Source organism: Xenia sp. Carnegie-2017, unplaced genomic scaffold, assembly GCF_021976095.1.
Source record: "Xenia sp. Carnegie-2017 unplaced genomic scaffold, XeniaSp_v1 HiC_scaffold_3, whole genome shotgun sequence".
NCBI classification, from domain to species: domain Eukaryota; kingdom Metazoa; phylum Cnidaria; class Anthozoa; order Malacalcyonacea; family Xeniidae; genus Xenia; species Xenia sp. Carnegie-2017.
The window spans coordinates 9,120,788-9,148,177 of record NW_025813493.1 but is presented as its reverse complement, the minus strand read 5'-3'; the positions used below and the strand labels follow the sequence as shown (position 1 = coordinate 9,148,177).

The following is a 27,390-nucleotide window of genomic DNA, read 5'->3' as shown; positions in this document are numbered from 1 at the left end:
TGAACAACTATAAATCAACATTATTTGGATGAAAATGGGACTGGTGATAAAAATTATAAAATTAAAGACAAGTCCAGAATCAACCAGCAACAAGCATGTTCCAAGTTTTTTGTTATCTGGTCCGCTATTTAGTTAAGTCTTTGAATCTCGTAAGCAGTGTTTTTACAAATCTACGTAAAATAGATGTCGTGGAAAAGCCAGCTCGAATATTTACATTTTGTGAATAGATTTCTGTGGTCATTGATGCATGCAAAGACATCATATTTCAAAGGAAATATTAGCGATGTGAAATTAATGTAACGTGCAAGGGCTAACGCTCTTAGTCTTGAAAAAACGATCATTTTGACATAATCTTGCTAAATTCATGAAACTGGTGGTGTTAGAGGTGAATTTAGAGCTGGGTGCAAGGGATGTTCATTCAGCCTCGTTTCATGAAATTGTATTATATCATTTTCAAATAACGCAATTTCCTTGATAAAATCCTCGATCTGTTCCTCAAGTAAATAAGGTTTTGCATGATTCAACAACGTTCTTTGATTGCCAGCACCGGCAGGACGTAGCGAATTATTTTCACAGTGAGCGAACTCACAAAAATTTACACAGCACGGCTAAATAATCGGGCTGAATTTACAACTGATTTGCAGTAGGGACACTATTCAAACGATTTCTTTTTGCAAACATTATTGTCCTTCAGAGGTAACATTTATTATTTGAATATCTGTCGTAAAAATCAACGGTACGGTAAAAAATGAACGTCGAAGCGGTAACTTGTAAATCTTGATTTTGTTGAAAAACTGTTTCTACAATTAATATATTAATATATGAAGTTGTTTGAACCTTTGCAGTATCCTTAGATGTTCTATTTTTTTATGAGAAGAACTCTTGTAAACAAAAAGATAAAATTTGAAAGCAAAAAGTCCCGTTTCCGGTCTATATTTCCAGATACCTTTTTTATTGTAAGGCACTAGCACGCCGCATGTTAACGTTTCCGTAGGCAGGGGCGGATTATCCAGTAGGCTGAGAAGGCTTAAGTCTGCAGGTTTGGGCTTTCGAAAGGCCTGCTGTATCAAAACGCAATTAGGATTTGAACGTTTTTGCTTTCCAGACTAGCTAAATGTGTTTAACTTAGATAATATACACTGTTGAAACCTTACATGCAATTGAATGCTGAGGAAAAATGGCTTTCGTACTATCTACTCTTCAAATGCGCGATACCCAGAACTCATGAAGTATTGGCTTTTCCTATTTCCCTGACCATGTCAATGATTTTTGAAATTTCGTTTTCACTTTAAAATGAACTTTTCCATTTTTTACCCTATGGGGTTACTAAAAGGAAATTCAAAGTTAGGGAAAACTGTATTTAGTGGGAGGAATAGATATCGCTTAAAGGCCCACAACTTTGTCTTACGGCCCCGTAAATAGTAATCCACCACTGCCCGTAGGAGATTTCGGCCGCTCCACGCTATCCTACTTGGAAATTTTAATAGCAAGCTTCCGCCCATCAGACCCCGAGATCACCTGGCATAGGCTTTGCTTGGGGTACTCAGGGAGAGTGCGGTCAAGACCGAAGTCTGCGCCTTTAAGCCACTGCATACCTAATTGCTTTCAGCTTCTACAGCTAGTTGACATCATATGAGGTATTTTGTTTTGTATAATATACATAAATTCAACGAAAGTTGTGGAGTGATTGACATTATTACCCCGAATGCCAGATGATTAATTTGATAATTTTAGCAAATTGCCGCAATAAAGTGAGCAAATTGCCACAAAGGTAGTACAGGTATATATAGTTAGTCGTTGCCATGACTTTGAACAATTAGTCGAGTGGACTGCGCATGGACTGCTGCATGTATATGCAGATGATTTCTCTCTTAAAATGTTAGTAACGATGCTATTTACTTCAAAATCGTGCTAGTAGATGCAGTTGGTCGTTGCCATGACCATAAACTTTGCCTTTTGGTTACACCGGCTACTTGATTCTCCTGGAAAGCAACAAACAAATTTGCATGTCTAAATTTTTTTATTTAGCAGCTTGTTTCATTGATTATCATTTTAACAGAACAATATAGAAAGCTTCTTTTTTATGAAAATGTGAATGACTTATAAAATCATGTTACAAATATATCTTCAAACATGCTGTCAAAAATAAACTAAGCTTTCACCTTTCTCGGACTAACTCTGGTCAGTGTGTCGATAGAGAATTCTCAGGTTGAGGTCTTGGGTTCGAAACCTTCGAGGGTCAATTGTTATTGTTGAGTAAAGGTAGTTACAAAGGTAGACATAGAGGTATTACGAAAGTACACTACAAAGGTAGACATACAGGAAATACGAAAGTACACTACAAAGGTAGACATACAGGTAATACGAAAGTACACTACAAAGGTAGACATACAGGTAATACGAAAGTACACTACAAAGGTAGACATACATGTAATACGAAAGTACACTACAAAGGTAGACATACATGTAATACGAAAGTACACTACAAAGGTAGACATACATGTAATACGAAAGTACACTACAAAGGTAGAGATACAGGTAATACGAAAGTACACTACAAAGGTAGACATACATGTAATACGAAAGTACACTACAAAGGTAGACATACAGGTAATACGAAAGTACACTACAAAGGTAGACATACAGGTAATACGAAATAACACTACAAAGGTAGACAATTCTCGAGCCGCTGCAACCCTCGGCTTTCAGTCTCAGACATGCACTGATCTGCTCTGGAGTTGTCCCAAAGGTCTCCACGGCTTGCATAACCCTGTACAAACACAGTAAACATCTTTTATTTCTTAAATAACCCATATTCTCTTTGCTGTAAACCTGTTAACTATGGAATGCTTTCACTTCTTTGATACACTTGGACATACATATTCTAGATCCAAAAATGTGTGAAATTGATTTAATTCTCGACTTGCAACGATTCTCTTGAGATTTATCAAACAATGTTGCTCGCCCACGTCGGCTGGTGACTAAAATAAACACTGATGAAATAAGATATTCTTTTGTATCAGAGCACCAACATGGCTGAATTGCAAGTCAAGATCCACTGACAGAATTTAAATAGTGAAACTGAAGTTTAAAACTTTAATGATGCGTGAAATATCAATGATAGATCTAAATATTTCTCACTAACTGTGTACATTTGTCAAGAAGTGTTTTCACTGATTTTAAAAGAAAACGTTTCAGGTCTCTCCTCCACGTCCCATGTGTACTTACTATTAAACTTAATGGAAAGCAAAACATTCCCACTGCTCATTAATCCTGGCAAAAGTGATGTGGAAGCATTTGCATAAACAAAATAATTGTTTTATTATCACATAGATTTGAAAAGTTTTTTCCCATAAATGCATCCACCGAAATTAAAAATGTAAAATATAACTAGAACGTCATTCTATTAGGATTGTTAAAAATGTGCATAGTGATAACAGTGGAGATATAAATTAGGTTGCCATTTTCAATATAACACATTGATCCAGCACTCAAAGAAGGAACTTTAAACAGAAGAAAACCTAAGAAAGAAATACAGTTGAGGTATGATGAAACGACGTCATGTATAAATCTGCCTTGATTTTGTCCATTGCTCAGCAAACGATACTAGAAATTCGTGATCACCTTTACTCGAGCGTCTTGAAGTTTTAAATCCATATAAGTATAAATGATTCGCAGTTGTTTAGCATCGTTTTATATGGTGTATTTATTTTATTGTTTTGCCTCTTTCTGCCACTATTCCACACCGAGCATTAAAAATATTCGTGCATCTCTCATGCTTACTCAAGGTGTTAATTAGAAATTCCATCATTTTGCCTTACAAAAAACCTTCTTAAATTAAAAATTCCTTGATGACAATGGGAATAGATAATTATATCTTATGTTTTCTTCAATAAACCGTTCCAATGATAGTTAAAGTCGCCTCTAAACGAATGACTATTTTCTATACGTGCATGTCTTTCTATTTGTAGAATATGGCTCTGCTTAAAGAATTTGCAATAATGACTGTGTTATTGCATTTAACAATCCCATCTACAGTTGAGTCATCATTTGTCGTAGATGGATGCTTCTCGTCCATTCCAGGAAGAACCACTTCAAGAAACCTTGGACGTTACAATTCCAACCACAAATGTCAAATTGTATGTAAAGATCTCAAATTCATAATTGCAGCGACGAAAGGTAATCTATGCCGTTGTGGAAACGTATATCCTGAAGGAAAAAGAGTAAAAGATTCTCGTTGTGCAACATCATGTCGATCATGGTCGTCTTGTCACGGTCCTAGCAGTTGCTGTGGTGGTCGTAATGCATATTCTGTTAGTGTTGTTGGAGACGTTGATGTAGCAAAACATGTTCTTCAAAGATTGTCTGTGAAGTGGCAGAAGAGCGTATCCTACAGAAGAGATGTGAAAGGTCTCGTTCAAAAACCTAGTCGCCGGAGTCATATTGACAACTGGTGGAGTAGCTTTGACTCAAGAGGATGGTCAACGTGTGGATATGGAAGATACATGATTGGAATGTACAGAAATAAACGAACCAAGTCCGATCCTATCAGCCGAATTGAAAAAGTGGATTGTTATGATGCACCTGGATATCTATATTCCTCATCAAGAGATCGAGAATGTTATAAGCATAATTGGTATAAGACATTTGATAGGAGAGGTTGGGCATTTTGTAATAATGGTTACTACATGGCTGGGCTCTACAGATCATCTGGAAATAAACTGTCCAATATTGAAAAAGCTTATTGTTGTCGTCCTAAAACTCAAGTAAAACAATGGGGACACTGCTTGAGAAAGAACAACTGGAAATCGTTTAATAGAAGAGGATGGAGTGATTGCCCATCGGGTTATTACATGACTGGATTGTACAGAAATAAATGCAACAAGTTGTATTGCTTGGAAGAGTACTACTGCTGTAAAATGGGTAGTTACATTGGGCAAAGGCTAGTAGTAAGATTAAGAGACAATAGAGGCAATTTGAGGAAATGCTCCATGGACCCAAGGGACAAATCAATAACAGCTTCGACTTTTCAATGTACAACTTTGTTAGGTTCTTATTCGAAAATTTTGAATTTAAACGCAAAAAACTTTATCTTGAAAAATAAGACACCATTCAGTGTTTTTAAACTTCTACCAATTCCTAATTTTCGTCCAGTTGTTTGCTCAGGTTTTTACAAAAAATATACTTGTAGGAAACGTCTTTCAATAACAATTTCCGAATCCTCTACGCTTATCACCACTTTTGGTTTCTCTACTTCAGTCACACGTGGTTTTTCTGCATCAATTTCAAGTGGGAAAGTTATAAAAACACCAGTATCGGTCACATTTTCCAAACAAATATCTAAAACAAAGTCCTTCTCCAGGGGATCACGAAACACAAAAACAATTTCGAAAACAGATACAACAGACGTCTCAATCAATGTCCCACCAAACGATGAAATTACAATTAATCTCATGAAATCTGTTCAGGATCTGACATACCAATGGAAAGCAGAGTTTGAACTTGATGGATGGTATTCTATCGAGTGGAATAAGTCTGGTCTTGAAAAATTTCAAGCAGTGAATACTGTATTATCAGGTCCCAAAGAAAAAATAAATGCATTTGGTACATGGAAATATCCACGCACTGGTGTCATCAAAGTGTTGATCACTGACAAATTTGGGAAGCTAAGAAAAGGTAGTTGTGAACACAAACCAGGCAAAGCTAAACAATGTCGGTTGTAAGAAAGATGTTTGCTTGTAAGAAACATTTTGTATTTTCTACTTTATTTTACAAAGTTCAATTAAACATTAGCTGCCTTGTTTAATAAATGAAACATTTATAGTTTAGGAAAAAAAACGTTTGAGTAGTTAAGTGTGCTTGTGACTAAGTATCAATATTTACTGAATGTTTTGGTCTGGAAAAACGATTGACTTATCGATGTTGATTGATGTATTTTTCTTTCTGTATCACAAAATATACTCTTGTCCAATTCTGAGTGAAAAAACTACTTGACTTTTGATTCACACTTGTGCGTTAGTCGGAATGGTGAAGGAAATTGTCATCGTATTTCGACATATAACCACTGGAGATATTAGATTGCAGACGGGTGTTGGGCAATACGTCCACATAACCGAAAATGTGTATATTTTTAGACCTTGAATTTTGGAGTTAAAGGTAAGACTATATGCTTAAAATATGTTGGCGAGAAGCGAAATGAGTCATTTTTTACTACTCAATCATTGAAGCAACAATTATTAAACAGATCTGAGCAATAAACTTAACTTATTTTTATAAATAATATTATTTACGAATGAAAAAAATTCTCCTATCCTTGTGAGTGCACCATAGTGACTAGCAACGCAGTTTTTAATGCTTTTTTAACAGAAAATTCCAGAAAATAACTTGGCTTCGAACGATCTCCTATTCTGAAACTTTGTATCTTTGCTATTGGACGAGACAAAATTCAAAATCCATATTTTCGCAATCCATCTAGAAAAAAACCCTTGAATCAAAATGCAAAGAAGTGGTAAAACATTTCCTATGGAACAAAATACTTTTTAAAAAAAGTCAGAATCAACTTAGCACGATAATTTCATTAAATTTTCTTACATTGTTTTTATGTACCAAATATAAATTAAATTTCGATTAGTTGAGAAAGGAGGTTTTTTGTTGCGCTGTACTACGATGATTAATTTTGTGCTTGCTACCATGAAAACAATTTTAATAGGTTACTGAGATTTTCGGAACCTATCAGTGGACATAGTATATTCAATTTTTAATAATTCTATTAAAATTAAAGTTCCACACAGAAATTTTCGAATTTGAATCATGGCATGGAAAAAGAATAAGCTTCAGCTGTTGCCGATTTGTTTATCTTAATATTTTTACGATGTTTGAGAAAGTATTCATTACTATGATTTTTTATAGTTCTTTTCTGAAGTAAAGCTCTGTTATTAAAATTGTTTTAAAATTTACATAAAGGGCCAACTAATTCAGGTAGATGTATGTGATTGTCGCTCTCATTTTTCATACCACCAACTGTTATTGTTTGAATTATCACTTTCCCATCATCCCCTGTTTTCACTTTGAAAATATCATCTCCGTCTTGCTTGTACAATGTTTTTTCTAAATAACTATGAAAATGTTGTTCAATTAACTGTGTACCACGACTCATGAGTAGAGTGTCATGTTGGACATAATGTAGCTGAGTACTTGCATACCATTTCAAGCACGTTCCTGTTTGTGTTGCAATACTCCGATACGACCTTTTCCCATCAATTACGTCACATACAGATATGTCATTTGAGACTTTCGACTCTTTCCACCTTCGATGATGCAGAAATCGCCTATTTTGAGAGACGTGATAAGAATAGAAATCAAATTTGCGGGGAAGAAATTTACGCGAAAAAGCATGAGCTACAATAAAATGAAAAATGGTTCTTTTTCCTAAATAACAATCACACCTTATAGACTTTCCTTTTTCTTCTAAATTTTTCTTTAAATTTGCATTTTCAATTTCCAACAAACGAACTCTAAAATACCGTTCCAATGTTTTATTAAGTTCATCAGAACAAATATAAAATCATAACTGTACTGTTTAACCCTTTATATTTTTCAAAGATATGCAAAACATTTAATAAATTTACCTGGTCTCCAGATTTTCTAGATGTTGTTTTTTTCTTTTTCTACTTTCCTGTGCAGATATCTATAATTCAATCACAATATGTACGTATGAATTTTTGCAGTAGAAAAGCAGCACTTTGTTTTACGTTTCTAATCTTTATTTGCAATTTGAAATGGTACAAAAATAATATGAGGCATAGTTATTGTTAAATTATGCAGAAACTTCATATATAAATGTTAGAATAAGATTTTTATTCAAATAAACATTGCTATGAATGTACTTTTTTTTGAAATGAAGTGGCGTTAACCAGTGGCGAGACCAGTCCTTGTTCCTACCATGAAATTTTTTTAGAATTTTCGTTTTTTCGAAAATTTATTCAATTTTTTCCCCAGTAGTAATTGAACAAAACAATATCTGCATTGCAAGAATGGCTTGGAATTGTTAATGTGTTTAATAAGAAGTGTTTTTCTATTGGTAAGAAGTCCCAACATGACTTATTTTTACAGTAATCTTGCATAATGAAAAACTCATCTTGCACATCATTAAGATATAGGAAATTAGGTAATAAAAACTTAATATGTCGTACAGTAATAAATTAGCCCTCTATTTTTGAGTTTTTATCCTTGAAAAATATATCACTTGAATGTTAGATTTGGAAGAAAAGATATAAACCTCAAAAGTAGCAACAACAGAAACAGTGAAAAAAATTAAAAATTACGAGAAATGAAGCTTTACATAAGCTTGAATAAATAGAAACCAAACTCAGGAAATATTTTCTCGTGCTGAACTTAAACTTTGTTGATAAGTTATTAATTATGTTTATGCTTTCCTTATTTTTGAGCTTTCTTCTAATTTTCTTCATGGCACATTCTTCATTCTGCAAAAAAGTTAGAATCTTTGTTGCACACAATAATACTGTCAACGCTAACTAAAATTTTTTTTATGTCAAGTGTTGTAGTTATGCTTTCATGACGCATATGATGCATGATGATATATAAGGCGAAGCACCTTGGAGAAAGGAATGATATCGCTGTGCTGAAACTGCTGATCACCAAATATTGCTTCGATTTGTAGACCTGAAAGAATGCTTCTTTCCATCTAAAAAAATGACATGCATTAAAAGGTTATCTTTTTGAGCTGCTTTCTACAATGAGATGAGACTTCTCATTTGTTGCCAGGAATTAATATCTAGCTTCACTGGCTTCAACAGGGATCACTTTTTTCACACCCCCATCTTCATTTTCATCATGAACAACTATAAATCAACATTATTTGGATGAAAATGGGACTGGTGATAAAAAATTATAAAATTAAAGACAAGTCCAGAATCAACCAGCAACAAGCATGTTCCAAGTTTTTTGTTATCTGGTCCGCTATTTAGTTAAGTCTTTGAATCTCGTAAGCAGTGTTTTTACAAATCTACGTAAAATAGATGTCGTGGAAAAGCCAGCTCGAATATTTACATTTTGTGAATAGATTACTGTGGTCACCTACGCATGCAAAGACATCATATTTCAATGGAAACCACCAATATTATTGATGTGAAATTAATGTAACGAGCAAGGAGTAGTATAGAGACTGCCAGTTTTGGCGCAACCCCAGTCTGGGAGTCTGCGTACATAAATCTGATCGCCCCGGCCCTAGTTGCCAGTTTTGGCGCGACCCCGGGCTGGGATTCTGCGCACATAAATCTGATCGCCCCAGCCCTAGTTGCCAGTTTTGGCACGACCCCGGGCCGGGAGGCTGCGTTCATAAATCTAAGCGCCAACTAGGCGGAAACTATCCCTTGTCAAGCCTGCGGTTCGAATAGGGTGCATCATATCTTCGTTTATAAACAGAAACAAGCAAGAAAGAGATTTGCTAGAGTACTCGCCGAATTAACTTCGACATTTTGATTTTATTTTGATATAGAGATTTATCTCGCGTAGGGTATAGTACAAAAATTTGCGACACTTTATATGGATGTTGTTGTTAAGGATCTTATACAATTATATAAACAAGGTGTGATCAGCGGAGACGCGCTGCACGACTCTCTTGAGGCTCTTCAAACGTCCACGCCAAGAAATGTCACTCCGCCTATCCCCAAACCACAAAAGCGCAGCCCTATCCCCAAACCACGAAAGTGCAGGCCTATCCTCAAACTGCGCAAGCGCAGGCCCGCCGAGCCTACTGATGATGAGATGGACGCACACATCGATAAGCTTCTGGCTAAATTTAAGCCACGACGCCTCACAAGGGCTCCTCCCACACCACCTACGGAACTTAAGTGGAATGAAACGAAGGCCTTCAGCTATCATCTGAGAGCGTGAAAAATGCAGGTGCCGAAGTGACACCACTCCGAACGCGACTTGATGGCTTTCCTTGAAAGCGCTCAGCTTTACATCACACGCAAACTCATCGAGGAGCTACTATCACTACGAGGAGTTAAGTTCCAGTTGGCTGTAGAGGTTGAGCTTCGGAAGGATGAAGCAAATGGTACTGAAGTGCTTCAAGCACCAGTGTTCCGGACAAAGCAGATCACACTGCTACAGGCGCATGAGATTCTGCAAGCCCTACATGAAGCCTTCCCAACAATCCTGGAGAGATTGGAAAAGTTCACTCGGGAAGGGTCTGGGTGGACAGTGGATCGTGTTAAAACACTTTGGCTTTACATCGCTCACTACCAGCCTTTACGGGGAGGCTCATACCTTCCTCTCCCCACCGCGGCCAAGAATAAGAAGGCGATCATCAACGTGAAAAACCAAGACGATGACAGCCTCCGCTGGTCTTTAAGGGCTGCGCTGTTTCCTGCAGCTAAAGACCCGCAATGGCCGGGAAAGTTTCCCACTGAAGGCGGCCTTGACATTGCGGGAGTGAGCGCACCCACACCACTCTCCCAGCTCGAACGAGTAGAGCGTCATAACGACCTTGCTATCAACCTGTATGGTTGGGAAGAGAGCGTCGTTCGTTGCCGTCTAAGCAAAGTAGAGAGAGCTCACAAGACTGTGAATCTCTTCCTCGTCTCGGATTCGAAAAACCCCGAGAAATACCACTACGCCTGGATCAAGGAATTCAACCGCCTTCTCAGCCAGGAATCGAAGAATGGCCACCGGCTGCACTTCTGTGAGCGTTGCCTTCACGGCTTCACCAGGCAGTCCTCTCGAAGCATCTGATGTACGATTGGTACTACAACCATCTCAAGGTGCAGTGCGGGTCGTCAGCAGAGCTCCTCTACACCGACACCGACAGTCTTGTGCTGGAGATCCAGACTGAGGACGTGTACGCCGACATGAGGCGCAACGCCGATCAGTACGACACCAGCAACTATCCCAAAAACCATCCGCTTTTCAGCACAGCCAACAAGATGGTGCTGGGGAAAATAAAGGACGAGTGCGCTAGGGCTCCTATCGCTGAGTTTGTGGGCTCAGGCCCAAGATGAACTCTTTCCTCAAAGCCGATGGTCAGGAGGAGCGCAAAGCCAAGGGTGTTAAAGAGGCCGTCGTGAAAAAGCATATCAGTGTATGCCCAGTACAAAGAGGCGCTCTTTGAAGCAAAGCGCTTCCGCCACGGTATGGATATGCTGTGGCGGAAGCGCTCTGCTTCAGATCTTCGGCGCGCTTTGCTATCAGATCTTCGGCGAGCACGTCAACAAGACATCGTTGAACCCGCTGGACAAGAAGCGCTGGAGCGCGGCCGATGGGATCTCTACCCTAGCATACGGGCATAGGGAAGCCGGTGCCGCAGGCGAATAAATAAATGCGTAATTATGCTGTGATGTTTACAGTAGAAGAGCTGCTCCACAGCTAAGCGCAATGTAGTACCTGGTAGTGAAAGGAGTTTTCATAAAAAGCGTGACAGGACCCCATCGTCTAAGCACTTGGAGCTCCTCGCGCATAAACGCGCGCTTGGGCCCATCGCTCAAATAATACAGCACGGGCTTCCCGCACTCAACCACAGCCCGCTCGACCTGGTGGGAGGTCACACTCCAGATAGGATCGGATGCCCTACGCCGTTCGCCACCCTCTAGTTCGCCAGGCGCATACAAATACCGCATAATTATACCGCACCATAATACTCGCTCCCTCGCAAGCACAACTTGCCGTTACAGCTCCCGAGGAACTGTAACGGCAAGTTGTGCTTGCGAGGGAGCGAGTAGATGCCCACCTCCGCATGTTGGACTGGGTCCTCGAGGGAATACTCTCAACAAGTACTAACTATCACATCAGAACTAAGACCCCGATGGCCGGTCGTGCGGGCACTGGGGGTGGGCCGGCCGTCTTTGGCTCCTGCCGTTGTCCAGGGTTTGGCCTTCGCTGTCTTGTGATTTTTGTGCCGATATAGGTGCTTACTAAGTGCTTACTATGTGCTTACTATGTGTGCGAACTAGGGCTGGGCGCTTAGATTTGTGCATACTCCTTCTCAAAGTGTGAGGTGCGCCAGAACCGGTGCGATTTTTGTCGGGACCCATGTATACACAGTACGAAGTAATGAGTAAACGAACTAGGGCTGGGGCGCTCAGATTTATGTACGCAGCCTCCCAAACTGGGGTTGCGCCAGAACTGGCAACTAGGGCTGGGGCGCTCAGATTTATGTACGCAGCCTCCCAGAGTGGGGTTGCGCCAGAACTGGCAGTCTCCATACTACTCAAGGGCTAACGCTCTTAGTCTTGAGAAAACGATCATTTTGAAATAATCCTGCAAAATTCATAAAACTGATGGAGTTAGAGGTGAATTCAGAGCTGGGTGCAAGGAATGTTCATTCAGCCTTGTTTCATGAACTTGTGCTATATCATTTTCAAATAGCGCAATTTACTTGATAAAATCCTCGATCTGTTCCTCAAGTAAATAAGATCTTGCATGATTCAACAACGTTCTTTGATTGCCAGCACCGGCAGGACGTAGCGAATTGTTTTCACAGTGAGCGAACGCACAAAAATTTACACAGCAAAGCTAAATAATCGGGTTGAATTTACAACTGATTTGCAGTAGGGTCACCATTCAAACGATTTCTTGCGGCAAACCATATTGTCCTTCAGAGGTAACATTGATTATTTGAATATCTGTCGCATGAAATCAACGCTACGGTAAAAAGTGAACATCGTAGCGGTAACTTGGAAATCTAGATTTTGTTGAAAAACTGTTTCTACAATTAATATATGTACACAAATACAAACAAATCAAATAGTTATACGATTCTTATCGTGTTTTCATACCGATGCACGTTTCAAGCAAAAAATAATTTCATTGCTCGAAAACGCAGCTGATATATATTTGTTTGAGATCAAAAAGCGCAGCTTTTTCATCATTTGTGTTATTGCATTGAGAACTTGTACCTGTGGTGTACTAACTTTTTAAGAGAGCCAGAAAATACGTGCAGTATTCTTTCAAACACTCGTCAACAGCTTTCTTTGATCAAGAATCGTAAAGTATAAGAAAAGTTCAAACATGCTTGATACAATGCAGGAAGTCTTTGTGTAACACAGGATTTAGTTTGTGATGTAACACGATTACACCAGTGGCCATCAGCAAACGACATGCAGCCACCTAAGTAGCCACCTGCTCTCTAACGTCGATTTTTGAATTGTTGCTGGCTTCAATTTGAAATAAACAATTGAAACGAAAGTTTCATGGATGAAAACATGCAGGATACCGGGTGATTTAAAATTTTATCTCATACGCAGGAGAACTGATTAAATAGGTGTAGCGACTTTTCCATTGTTTTTAATTGTTTTTTTATATAAACATCATTATATGACAAGGAAGGCAGAAAACGTTGCTACAAATACTGAGAGGAAACTAGCAGGAACGGAGAGTGATTACAAAGAAACCAGTTTCAAAACAGTGACAATTAATTGTGTAGATCTGGGAAAATTGTGTTGTAAAGGTTAAGCATAGTGTAGAACTTGTATTAAATATTTACTTAATGGTTTCCCTGTGTGAGTCACTTAATTTAAACACGCAGAATTAAGCAAGAGTTAAGGAAAGCGCGAGTTTTGCACCGCTTTTCTTACTCCGAGCAACACTCCCAAGTGTTTGAATCAGGCCATCTTGACACTTGAAACCATTATGTAATCGCATTTAATTAATAAAAACAAGTTTTTTTAAAATCAACATGTTTCAACATCTCATGATGCCACCTTCAGTTTAATAAAGGGTATTATGTATGTGATAACTATATATAAGAGTAATATGATACAGTGATACAATTTATACAATTATGAGTAAATTATTATATATAAATATGACAGTGATATAGTGGTTAGAATTATTGATGTGTGTATTTACAGGCTGAATATAGTGTTATATACGAAAAACAAAAACGTTGAGGTTAGGGTTAGTTTTTTTGATGTGAAGTGCTTCTTTGATTTTGATTGCGAATGTAGTATCTGCAGTGTCGATGATTTTAAAGCAAGAGGATGAATAGTTAATTAATTTTATTATTAATATTAATTGGGAATATAGTTAATGTCTGTATGTGTCATCTATAACCGAGGTGGTTTTCACGAATCTGGGAAAACATTTTTGTAAATGCAAAGACCTTTGACAGTGAAGTAGTCTAATATATATAAATGTATATATACTGGTTTGTACTGGTTTGTAAAATGTAAGATCTACTACAACCGGATGAGCCAGATGAGCCTTACATTAGTAATTCATGGGATGAACGACTATGATTGGCTATTAGGGTGATTAATGTACGTAATGTAGTTAATGTACGTACTGGAAAAATTACCGAAAGGCAAAAAACTTTAACCGCAGTCCTTTATCGGATGGAAAGTTCGAAACAAACAACAGTTGTTCGTATTAAAGATAATAAAAAAATTTTTTTCACATTTAGGAAGAGCTGTCTGGTGTACGTTGGAACAAATGTCTGGTTGTGCGTTGGAATAACTAGCGTTCTTTACCGCTCGCTGACTGAAACAATTAGCAAACGAAATGAAAAGCAACGGGGGGAATTCGCCACTTGAAGGTTTAAATATTTTAAATTGAGTGGAAGATTGTGTCTCAGTGGTGTTGGGTTTGGTCATTGTTGTTGATGTTTTTGAGACTTTCTTCAATAAAACGTTTTGGATAAGAATTCTTCTGGTTTTTTTTCATATATTCGTATTGTGGAATGTGTCGCAAATAAGTGTTGCCTAAGGTCCAATATTGTAAGGTGACAATATTGTAATAGCAACATCATTCAGTTTAAGCCATAAAATAGTACAGTGCATGCGTTATTTCTAAACAAAAGGCTCGTTGAATGTATGCAATATTTATAGGCTATACACCATCTTCTAATGTGTGATCAAGTCTAAAATAATTCTTTAGTAATCTTATATGATGAAATGGATGTCGAAGTACCTCTTGCAAGTTGCCACATTTTGCATTCACTGCTTCCACGACGGCCTTCCAAAATTTTTCAAAGCAAAGATTAACTGTCTTTTTAATACATACTTATTCAGATATTATAAAAAATTCATTTTCTATCCGCGTTTCCAAATCACATATCTACCAAAGATACCCCCCGTCGGGAATGATTGTTTATATTGAGCGTGGGATTCTGGCATCCGCATACTTAGCATATATTTGCAAGGCAAATTAGTAATAATTGCATATTTGTGTTAAGAATTCAAAGTACGAACGCAGCCCTCTTGACAGAAGTGTTTGAAAAGAAAAGGTCAAGAAAATAAAATCAAAATCTAAGTTTTGGCTTCTATTAACAAGGTTTGTTCCACTTTGTGTCACTATTATATCTAAAATGTCGCAATTTCTATGATGAATAACAAATTCGCTCACAGTTTAACTTTGAATCGGTTGATGTACGTTAATTTCTTCGCAAAGACTTTTATTTGACAACTATTATAGTTAAGTATCTCATTGATTTTATATTGTGTGTTGTGTATGTTTTGCGTCCAAAGTCATAGCTATTAAATGGGACGTTATTTTGAGAAGCAACAGTGAAAATGCCCAAAACAAAAATTCAACTACGTATGTTGTTTCATTAGTATCGTAATGTTTGTCCAGGAGAAGTCTTAGCTATTTTATTTAATGTACAAGATGTAAAGAGTCATCATTGCAAACTCACAACGCCATACCGGCCATACATATCAAAAGAAGTGAAATTTGTTTTATGATCACAAGTTGCTTGAGCCGACGTTTCTCAAAAAAATAGATGACCACTAAAATATGTGAGATTAGTGGTTTCTAAATTACAATGAGTGAAATATTTGCTACGAAATTTTTCCTGACATCACTTGTTTGTCAGTCACTTTGATATTATATTCTACACGTGAATGACATTTAGGTAATGTTAAAAGAATGAGAGAATAAATGTATACTAAATTCATTGACTCCCCCCTGTTTACATCAGATTACTATAATTACAAAAAAAAGGAGCTATAGCTACTTATGAAAGAAAATTTTCTTGCCTATGTATAGTGTAGTGTTTGAACTTCAAAATCACTCCCAAGATTGAAATGTGGTCACTGTAAATGTTTTTCTTCTCTAGGTTCATGGAGCTTCAACCGCTACAAAATCAAAATGGTGCCACAACTCAACCTGCTAATACTAAAGTTTTCATTCCTTCCAGTTCTAAAAAAATGATGATGATTCCAGGCAGAACAAGGTGTGCATTGTTCTTTATCTGAGACTTGCATGAGAAATCAATGTAATGTACACACAAATGTTTCTATATTAGCAGGACAAAGACACTCGAATTCCATTTCTCTTTTTGCCTTGTCAGAAATATAATGACAGAATGTCATTTTAATAATTTAATTGGGCTAGTTTTTTTATTGTAATTTGAAATCTAAGACAATGCTGTGCCAGACTGTTATAACGGATAACAACATAATTTGTAACTGTTAGTGGATTGTGTCGAAATTTTGAGAACACAAAAATCAAGCAGTTTCTACGTATATGTGTGCCATTAGTATTTGGGAACTCCTTTGTTTCAGGTTATTGTTTTTTTGTTTTAGATTTGGTAAGTCTTACCAATTTACTCGTTTTGATAAAGTCATTTTGGTGCTCACCATTATTTTCAACAGTCTCATTTTGGTAAGAAGACGATTACGTACCTTATGTGTCATGTGTCAGATGTATTTGCTACATAGAATTTACAAACCCAGGATATAAAAGTCATTAACTGTAAAAAATTATTGTTTTGCCTTGCCTTTTTGTCAAATTTGATAAATCTACACTTGTACAATTTTGTTGTTAGTTGCTAGCATTGGCAGCACTGGCTCTTGGTATATTTTTGAACACCTATCGAGGAAGTTATGCTGATTTATGTGGTGACAACGAGTGGTTTGTTGCTGCTGGATTTCTGCTTGGTTTTGGTTCTGTACTTGTTATTGCAGTTGTTATATCTTACATTGCCATATGCACGAAAAACACCAAACTTCTAATGATGGTAAGTGTGTTAACTTCTCATATGACAGCGAAACATACAGCAAAATCCTGTGCATGAGAACCTGCCTTTTAAGAACCTGTTAGGATAAAATTTCTAATTCATGCCCTCTCTATAAGAACATGTTTGGGCTAAGATTTCAAACATGTTCTTATTTTATTTTCATTGCTTCAAAAGATTTGAAACTAAAATTTATAGCTTAAAGAAAATATACACTTCACAAAATAGCTAATGAAAATCATCCAGAATTCAGAATCCTGAATAGTCATTATTAACATTATAATAATAATAGAACAACCTAAAATGATTCACTTTTTCTTTAATAATTAGCTAAGAATCAATAGGAGGGCCGATTAGCCTAGCATTACAAATTTTATTTTCTTCTAACCATGGTTTGCAGTCAAACTTGGGCCCCAACGTTGATGTTATGCCAATGGTAAATGCAGTTGTTACGTTTGTTTTAGAAGTTAGTGAAAGAGTCATGTGTGCTTTAGGTAGTTGAATGTACGTGTTAACATCAGTATCCACAGGCTTACCTTCTATTTAAAAGTTATTATCAAACTCAACACGTTATCAAAGACACTTGTATTTATAATATCTCCAGATATTAGCTTGTAAGATTTAAGGTTGGCCCTCAAGTAACCCATGATTGTTTGATTCAAACTTTTGCACTGACAGTCAACAAGCCAGTTTGGTAGTATTATAACTTTGCAGCTACTACCGTCAGTTTACGTACACTGACTTAAATCCTGTCTCGTCGGCAAATTGACTTTTTTCGTCCGCTGTCAAAACTATTTATGTGTGTTTTTGCACTCCTGGCTCGGTCTGTAGACTCTGTAAAAAAATACATCTGTCAGATATTTCTCGGTAAAGACATGGAGTTTTGCAATGAGGTCTCAGCATAGTCAGCCTAGAAATCAGTTTGCTTTTTTTCATGTACATAATCGATTTATGTTGACATTATTTCCCCTTGATTGATGATTCATAGAATCAAAACTGTGGGCAATATCTGTTCCGCGCGCGATGGTCACTGATCACGCGGGATCTACATGCATGTATAGTGGTATATTGACTGCCCGTTAACTATAACTTTTCAAAGACAGTTGTGACCAGTGCTGTAGAAGTAAGGGGGGGGGGGCGGCGCTTGGGAGAGGAGACCCCCTTCTACCTTTGAAATGGGTAATTTTTCAAAAATTTCATGGCTTCAGCTTCGTCAAGAGAGCCCCCCCATCTGATAAATTTAGTTCTACAGCACTGGTTGTGACCATTGAGACTATACATTTGACTATACATAAAAATTGGTAACGCATGATCATTGATCGGTGACTATCTCGCGCGTGACGGACATTCTCCACTGCTATGAATCAAGTAAAACCAAAGATTATGATGATTACAATCGATTATACGAAGCTATTATCAACTAGTTATTTGCAAAATAAGTTTATTTAGTTATTTGTTAAACTGTTTTACATTTGTTTAGTTTATTTTCACACTGATAATGTTGTTCATTGGTGAGGTGACGGCAGGGATATATGTGTTTGCAAGAAGAGATCATGTAAGTTTGAAGAAACAGGTTGAATATTCTTGCACTGATCTGCTCTCGAATTCTCCCGAAGGTCTTCGGTTTGCAAACAAACATAAAGCTATTATTTGTGTAATGTGTATATCTGCGTATGTCACTGCATGATGTATTATTTCTGTAATGTTTGTAGTCTGTGTATATCACTGATGTATTTTTTCTTGTTATTTCAGATCGAAGACAGGTACCAAGCGTGCATGATAAATGCTTATCAAAACCAATATTTTTATCCATCTTACGAGCACGTCACTAAGGCCTGGGATTTGTTTCAAAGAAGGGTAAGAATATATATTTATGAAACATTTGTAAGCACAAAATCATTACACAATTTTTGGCGTTCGGTGAAATTCTTCATGATTCAAGTTTTTAATAAAGTGAATAGTTTGAACCCGGGAGTATCGTTAGTCAGATGTTTGTATATGTAGATCGTCCTCGTTAGTTGAGTCCTGAGAAGGACTGTTGGTGTTGTTGCTGAGTGAAGTTTTGACAACCTCGATGGTAGTAATTTTCAAAGAAAAGTACGAAGATGACTACTGCTAAGGTTGTCGAAAGTTCAGTCAACATCAGCACCAACAGTCCTCAGGACTCAACTAACCTAGATGATGGACATCAACAAACATCTGAAGTTCTTAAGCTAATCAAATGGAAACACTGTGCACCTCCCTGCGAACGAGACACTCGTTGCCGTTGTCATGGACTACTATATGTACGCACGCTTTATTAATTTTCATGTGGAAGGTCTAGTTCTTTTACATGATGGTAAATATCTTTTGGTGTCTTTTGGGACAGCCAACATTATTTGCGTAAAACCTGTGATCCACAATGGAAATTGCCTATCGACTCTTGCTTGTACTTGTATCAATCGTGAAATTGTTTCGAATGGAAATATTATTATCAGTTACCTGCAAATACACGAGAACGAGCTATTTTAGTGTTAGCGAAATGTCTTAATTTCATATTTAACACTCCACATGCAGACGTCAGCTAAATTTTGTACTGTAACTTACTATTGTCATTTAAATTGTGATTCAAATGTCACGTGCTATCAAAAAATTTAGCACATCTTACGTCCACAAGGGTCAAATAATTTAAACGTGTAATTAAAAGTTTTGGACTTGATGAATAAGTAATGTTTATCTATCTATTTTAGTTTAAATGCTGTGGTGTCCAGGAATCACTAGATTTCTTGAAAAACAACCGAGCACCCCCCGGCGGTCCTAAAGCGTGTGGTGGTGATAGAGACGACGCTTTTGCACGAGTATGTTTTATTGTGATCTTCTGTTCATGTATTGAACATGAGAATTTCTATTGATTATCGATCACTTTTAAGCAATTGAAATTATTCAGACAACTGTAATAGTTTGGAGAAAAGCCATTTTTATCGTATTATTCAGTAGGCTAGGTAGGCTTAGGATACAGACCAAGACCTTTAGACATACGTAATGAGTGCATTGGTGTAGTTTTTGCTAATCTGAACTGGCTTAATATGCTTAAATTCGAACAATTATGCTGTTGGAAACCGTACGTACTGTTTAACTGCTTAGAACTCATGAAGTAATGGATTTTCCCCAGCTCCCTGACCATACCGGTGATTATATATTATGAACTTAAATTTTTTCCCCATTGTTAATTTGCACTATGGGTTACAAACTCAAGCCAGTAAATGTAAAAGCAAAGGAGCGTGTGGAACGCAAACGTCGTCAAGAGATTGAACATAGTGGAAGAATACATATCATTTAAAGACTCACAACTTGACTTAGCGTACAGGCCCCGTAACTAGTAACCTGACTCCGATTGAATCTTAAGTATATTTAAATTAATGCAGAATAATGTACGTAGAACATTACATATCTGGCAATGCAAAGTCTGAACATGATAATACGTAACATACACCAGCGGCCACATGTTAAACACACATTTATATTTCTCTCACCATATCTTTTTTCGAGTTATCGAGTATGTCGCTTTCCAACCATACACAAAAAGCTTGTAACTCCAACCATACCTCATTATGCTCATATTTCTTTTAAAAGACCGAAATATTTCACCCTCCTTCTCTCGTTGTATTGTATTACTTTTGAATCGCTTTATTCCATGACAAATAGCATTTTTTCTTTAAAAGAGCAAGCTCTTAGGTACAAGAACTGCCTTTTACATGAACACAAGACAATTTATTCAATTGATTCGGCACTCAGTAAAATATAGCTACAAACGTGTGTGTCACAATATGATCTTGGTCAAATGAATTATCAGTCCGTAAGTTCAGTAAGAGATATTTTCTGAATGTAGACAAACTTTTTTATTTTAATTTCAGCAAGCCTGTTTTCCAGTAATAAAACGGGAGGTTCTTGATAACTTCTACCTCATTGGTGGAACGGCGTTCATTATTGCTGTTGTTCAGGTTCGTAACAACCATTTTTAAAAAATACGATCTGTTTTTCTTTCGAATTATAACTATACTGATTTTACCGCGATCAAATTGAATTTTTATGTTTTTCAAATTAAAAACTAATCTGGCACCACGATTTTGATATGCTTTAAGCTGGACACGATGTCTTGAATTAGTAGAGAAAGCAATGAATTAGGCATCGTAGCTGCGTATAAAGATTTAACACTTCCTGACTCAAATTATTACAAGTTGTCGGAAATTTTAGATTTACCTACTTTATTTTATTGTTACAGCTTATTACGTTGCTGAGCGATTTTGTTCTTCTACGCATCTATCGTAAAGTTGAAGAATACGAATGAAAACGCGAAAAAATATTGTAACCATTATCAAGAGAAGTGATGTAATATTTTGAGTAGCAATCTATATACGTTTAATGTAGTATATATTTATCCAAGGTGGTGTCTAACTTCTATTTATTGCACTGTTGTGTAGAAGTTTTCAACTACCATCAGTCTTTGTTGTAGAGGAACGGTTGTTTAATGAGCAGTTTGCATTATTTGACTCATTATACTTTGTGTGTTGTGCCGATCGTAAAATTACACACTACATGATATAACCCTCCTCTTTTACATGTATATAATGCTTCACCATATCATCGGGTAATTTTGCTTGTACCATGGTGCAACACAACACACCAAGTTCTTAGATGATATATTTACGTTTTATTGATTATGTAGTTTAGGTTTTATAAGACATTTCTAACATAAAAGTTGTTTTTCAATTTAAGTTTTTAATATAGATGGTGCACGTTTTTGTCTCTATCTATAATTACCATAGACCTTTTTGTAAAATTGTCTTCATCTTATGCATTTACATCTATTGTAGTGCTGTTGAAAGCCTCGGTTTACCTTAATCATCACTGGTTTAGTTTTAGTAAAAATTAGATCAGGTGATAGCTACCATGGAATTTCTTTACACTGTTTGACAAAAATTGTATATCTTTGTTCGATACACATAAATGCATCGTGGATGGATGTAAGTAAATCATAAAGAAAGCAAAATTAACAACAAAGCAACGCGCGCCTCTTGTTTGTGTATATTCGTGCTAAATATGACAACTTATTTAATCACACGATGATCTTTGTCTTAGACTCTTCGTGCAACTTCGACAACAGATTAAAGTGCGTGATTCTAAATACCAAGTATTTATTTGAATATCAACAATTGGTCTTCCTCTTTTAAGCCTATTTTCAACTGTTAAGCTTGCTATAGTTTTGAGTAGTTATTTGCCCGCGCAAACAGATACGTTTATGAAAAATATCACTAGCAAACTACTGAAAATGCTTTTTTGATCCAAAAACGACACAAATTTTAATACATCTAAAAAAGATGCACAGAATATCCACGGATTACAAACTGATACAATGTTTGTGCATTTATTCAACCAAGAAGATAATTCGAGCGCGCGTTGCATTGTGGTTGACAATGATTCTTTAAAGAAAACATAGTTCCACAGTATCACCAAGTGTTAAGCATTCAAGAATTACTCAGATACAACATGTAGCTAGAAAACAAATGTTTAGTAAGAACTCAACTTGAAGGGCGTTATTGGTCCAGAAATATTAACAGTGCTGAATTACAAACTTTCATTGTTGATATGGAGGTTGTAATACATCCTTAATATATAAAAAAAAACCAATTCATAACAACGTTTTTTGTTTTCATACAGTCGTCGACAATTTTCAGTGATAAACCGTATACTTAATATAAATACGTAAAATTTAATTTTTTTTGTCTTTTTTGTAAGTTCTATCACGTGTATATTTAGAGGTTTAGCGTCCACTGTCTCAAAAAAAAGCAGCTCCAACAAGAACCTCGACTTTTTGTTTGCAACCTGCCACTTACGACTGTCTCGCATGCAAACATGTAAATTTAGTTTTAATTTTGTTCTTTAAAAATTCAAGTTGACAACATGTAGCCTAATTTGCATTACTGTAACGCTGAATAAATGTAATAACCACAGATTTGAAAGCTCGCTTTTATCTTTAGCTAAATCTTGGATTTCTCTGTGATGCTCAAGTACGTTTTTGCGCACTATGTTGCAATTAGTAATAACTGCAGACTTAGCAATGTTAACTAAAACGTCATGTGGCAAAACTTGTGTATGCCTAAAAACAAGAAACGTATTTTAGAGATGAAATCCTCGCGGCATCACTCACCAATGGCCTCACAGGATACATGTAGTTTGGTTTCAGAAAAAGCAAATCCACCAGGCCCAGAGAAACTTTTTTGCGTTCTAGCCTTTGAATCGGCTAAACTGCAGTAGTCCCTCTCTTTCTTTTTGATCTCTTGCTTACGCCGTTTAAGGCGTTTACATGTGGAGTGCGGCCTCGTGTTGTCATTTTCGCGGGAAAACTAATATTAATGACAAGTTTGATTTGTGATACACATAAGAAAGTTCAAAATACAGTTTTTGATTGATTTAATAACACTTGATAGTTAACAAATCATGTTTTTAGTAAAAAGAAGTCAAACGGAGTGTATCATTAAGGTGAGGGACTAGAGTTAGTGTTAGGGTTAAGGTGAGGTATATGTTCAAGGTTAGGGATAGGGTCATTGTTTAGATTTGGTTGATGGGCATTTGTTAGTGAAGGAGAATAAATAGTTCGGACCATTTGTAGAAATTCGAAGAATTATCGTCGGATGCATTTTTTCTTCTTCCTTTTTTTGAGAGTGACTTTTTCACAGCTTTCCATGTTGATTCAATGGTGATGGTGCATGCCCCAGTGTCAGAGTTTTTGAATTCAATTCTGTGATTGACAGTTTGATTTATATCGCATTCTTTTTCTAGGCAGTCATACGCCTTCCAGCCATTAGAAAAAATTTTTGTACCTAGTAGTACGTGTTCTTTAATTATTGGTATGAAATTGCATATGAACGGTCTTTAACAACCTGGAAAAAAGTATAGTGTAGTATTTCAGCGCAGACTTCTCCGGCGAAGTTGTACCAGTCGACTAGCGTGGTCACTTCCAATTTTTAGTTCGTGTTTTACTAGTTCTTGTTAGTATTTGTAAGCCTACAGATGCGCGAGCTTCAAAATTTCTTCTATTATCAAACCAGCTGTTCTTATGAATTAAAAAAATTTTTCTGCAATTATTTTTCGGGCAACGCTAGGAAAAGCCTCCCTACTGAATGAATTATCGCTCTCTAGATGAAGGTCATCTTTTCCACATTTAGGACAAACTCCATTAAAGTCGTCTAAATTTATAAAGGTGAATACCATCTTCAAAGACGAAAAGACATTCATGTCAACAGTGTAAGAATACACTAATATCCACATCACTTGATGATAATAGAAAATTGTTTTTTCAAGGCATACAAAACTGATAAGACAATATTTGGTGGTTTGCACGTGTCCTCAGAGCCATTACTGGATTTTGTCACAAAAATGGAAGATGTTTTCATAGCCAACTTTTCGATGTTTTGCAAAGTTCGTGCGTCGGAAAGCATCTCCTGGCAAAATTAGAGAATGTTTCTATCTCTTTTCAAATATTTAAAAACTTTCCACTTGATTACTTGAGAAACTTGCTTCTCGGGATAAGAATGTGTTAAGCCTGGGCCACACTATCGTCTATATTGTCGAAAACGAAAACGAAACGGAAATTCGTGCACGAAATGCATGCCAGACTTGACGAAAAGTTACAAGCATGTTTGCAAAGCCAAAACTTTTTTGGCCAATAAGCAATCGGCGTTTTTGACGGATTAGAAAAAATGGCGATCTCTAAAAGAAAAAGATTACTTCTTAAGAAAAAGTTACTGCTTTTTCAAATACCAATAAAAGTGTCGCCACCATTTCCAATTCGGCTCGTTAGTGGTAGCAACACCACTAGCTCTTTTAAGATCGTACTGCCTTTTACACTGCATGAATGAGTCACGCAGATTTGCCAACTTTTTCATGATATTGTCAACTGTAAAATGTTTAAAAAATAATGGAAATAAATGATTTGACATAAAAAGTTTGTCGGCGGACTATCAATAATACTCACTATCCCACTATCCCAAGTCCGTAATTTCATTGAATTCATCCAAAACATCTTGCCAGTGATTTATTTTCTTGTTGCTCGAGTCCTTATAATCCGGGTGACTTTCATCATACAAAATTGGTTTTCCTCGCATCAGATTTATCAACACCTCTTGCCACTCCGCCATGTTTGAGTACAAAGTCTGATATTACTAGCCAATAGTATGCGTTTTCGTTGACGAAAAAGGTCAACTTTGTTGGGTTACTGGAATGTAGCTGTCAGAGTTGCACAAAAATTCCTTTCAACAATACGCCGATTTGGTAAAAAATAGTGTTCTTCGTGAAAGAAAATGTTCAATTCTGCGAGAAATTACATTATACTTTTATATCAATTGCTTGTTGTTTACTGGCTGCTGATTAAGTGGCCGCGCAAAAAGATCTGGGACCAAGTGGACACTTCTTTATCCCATGAGTGGCCTTACTGTTTGACCTTATACTGTGTCACAGTTTCGATCGACGTTGCCTTCCATCTAGGAGAATTACAATCCAAGTTTGACTTTAGGTAAGCCTGGTTTAATTTCAAATTTCATTACTTATGTAGTTTGTACTGGCGTGGTCTTGGTTTTTATTTTGCCTTGCATGCCATTAAATCCTATCTTTGCTGTAAGAAAACCCTAATTTTTAGGCTTAGTTAAAGCGTATCTATAATCAATCTCCTTTTATTGCTTGGAAGGCTAATTGCTTTGCGCATGGAATACGTTCCGTGCGCATTTTATTACAAGAAGGCAATGTGCGCAATTTTCGAAGCTAGAGATAATTGCACAGCGTGAAACGTTTTCAAGGCCTATAATTTTCAACAATTTCGATGAAATAGATGAAGCTTAATATTTGTATAAGTGCGCATTTTTTCGGAAAGTCTCTATAATGCAAATTTACCACTTGCTTTTATTATATTATTTTATTGTAATCGTATTTAATACACTATAAATTCTCATACAAACATCAATTAAGAGCATATATGCGTGTTTTTCTAGAACTGTTATAATCAGCCAGCTAAAAATGCGAAGGATTAAGTAATATAATACAAAAAAACAGCTTATGATATGAAGTATGACAAATGGAATTGATATATAAAGCTCCCTATGACATGATTTACGAAAGGGCAATAATAATAAGTTGACAAACAACTATTAAAGAAACAGTGGTGGATCCAGACTGATTCAACTGATGCGAGTGCATCAGTCAGAAAATTGAATCGTCAATATATCGCAAAATGATAACTTACAATCAATACAAGCAAAATGCAAAAATATATCACATTGGAATGTTAATAGTTTCGAAATGCTTTAAGTACCTTTACGCTGACAATATGGACATAGAATCATAGATGTAACTATATTGATAATTGAGAAATATAGTTTAAAGCCTTCGTAGATTGTTTACATGTGAAAAACTCACTCATGGATATTTTTCCCAAATTGCACTCGAAATCATGCTATTACATATGCAAACATTGATGGCACCATTAAAATTCTCACAAATTTTCCTTTACCATTTTTACTGATAATAGTCATTTTGTTTGCTAGTCTTCTTGACTTTTATTGGTTGTGCAAAACTTGATGTAATGGGAAGTGCTAGCTATAAATATAGTATGTGCAAAATACAATTTGGTAAAACTGATACGCAGTCGCTGTTGTGTGATCTTGCGAGCATTTTTCGCAAGCAAACTTTTCCAAATTATGCCGTAAAAACGCGGGAAATTGCGTTTTCAACGATCTAAATATCAAAATTTTCAGGAGGAGCATGCTACCGGACAACCACAGAGGGCTTGCGCTTTTAATGCTCGAAGTGCATTAGTCAAAAAAGATTATTACCGTTTCTTCTAGTGGTGACCCACAAAATTAGCTAATAAAAAAAAGAAAGAATGTCTGACTTTATTGACTGAAAAACTTGAAAGTATGTATACATTTTTAGTCGTATTGAACCACACACACTGTAGGATATGTGTTCAAAAGATTTTTATTTCAAAGATATTTATTGCAAAAAAAAACACAATAGTCTAAATTACTGAAGCATTTTCATATCTGGGATCTAATATCAACAGCGTACCATCACGTCAAACACTGATACAAATGGGATGAGATTTTGCTAACTTATTTTTTAAACAAATAGCTCCTTTGCATAAAGTTTTGAGAGTCACTAACCCAAATTAATGAAACTGTTGGATAACAAAAATTTATCCAATATGCCATGAATCTTGTTTCTTCCCTGGAATTTTTTTGTTGAGTAGTTTTTAGCCATGTGTTCATTTCTGCGGGGTTTGCCAGTGGATCAGCAAATTTTATTTTGGGCGTTCTCATTCTGACCCGATTTAGAAGGGCAGCATTTACTACGTCTAAGAAAACGTAGTATTCTACTTCACAAGT

General features: G+C 36.4%; 2 protein-coding genes and 1 long non-coding RNA gene across 5 annotated transcripts; 2 read left to right on the top strand and 1 right to left on the bottom strand.

Moving 5' to 3' along the window:
* Positions 1 to 6,686: 6,686 nt before the first annotated feature.
* On the bottom strand, positions 6,687 to 13,121 carry LOC124454382 (cyclic AMP-responsive element-binding protein 3-like protein 1). Of its 3 annotated transcripts, none has more exons than XM_047005193.1 (7): positions 12,918 to 13,121; positions 8,615 to 8,704; positions 8,436 to 8,483; positions 7,629 to 7,687; positions 7,446 to 7,514; positions 7,203 to 7,328; positions 6,687 to 7,115 (listed from the first exon to the last, which is right to left on the bottom strand). In XM_047005193.1, the coding sequence occupies exons 2-7, from the start codon at positions 8,702 to 8,704 to the stop codon at positions 6,947 to 6,949; spliced, it is 561 nt and encodes a 186-aa protein (XP_046861149.1). In that variant the 5' UTR covers positions 12,918 to 13,121; the 3' UTR covers positions 6,687 to 6,946. The 3 variants fall into 3 exon arrangements, with proteins under 3 accessions (XP_046861149.1, XP_046861148.1, XP_046861150.1); XM_047005192.1 differs by having other exon boundaries at positions 12,933 to 13,121; XM_047005194.1 differs by lacking the exon at positions 12,918 to 13,121 and adding an exon at positions 12,398 to 12,608.
* A 60-nt stretch (positions 13,122 to 13,181) lies between these two features.
* On the top strand, positions 13,182 to 14,662 carry LOC124454384. The gene is made up of 2 exons (XR_006951432.1): positions 13,182 to 13,282; positions 14,423 to 14,662. It is a non-coding gene; the product is annotated as an uncharacterized LOC124454384 (long non-coding RNA).
* A 478-nt stretch (positions 14,663 to 15,140) lies between these two features.
* On the top strand, positions 15,141 to 21,839 carry LOC124454381 (leukocyte surface antigen CD53-like). Its single transcript, XM_047005191.1, has 9 exons — positions 15,141 to 15,291; positions 16,076 to 16,192; positions 16,545 to 16,623; positions 16,787 to 16,978; positions 18,456 to 18,530; positions 18,728 to 18,832; positions 19,705 to 19,812; positions 20,869 to 20,955; positions 21,237 to 21,839. The coding sequence occupies exons 2-9, from the start codon at positions 16,080 to 16,082 to the stop codon at positions 21,300 to 21,302; spliced, it is 825 nt and encodes a 274-aa protein (XP_046861147.1). The 5' UTR covers positions 15,141 to 15,291; positions 16,076 to 16,079; the 3' UTR covers positions 21,303 to 21,839.
* The last annotated feature ends 5,551 nt before the right edge of the window (positions 21,840 to 27,390 follow it).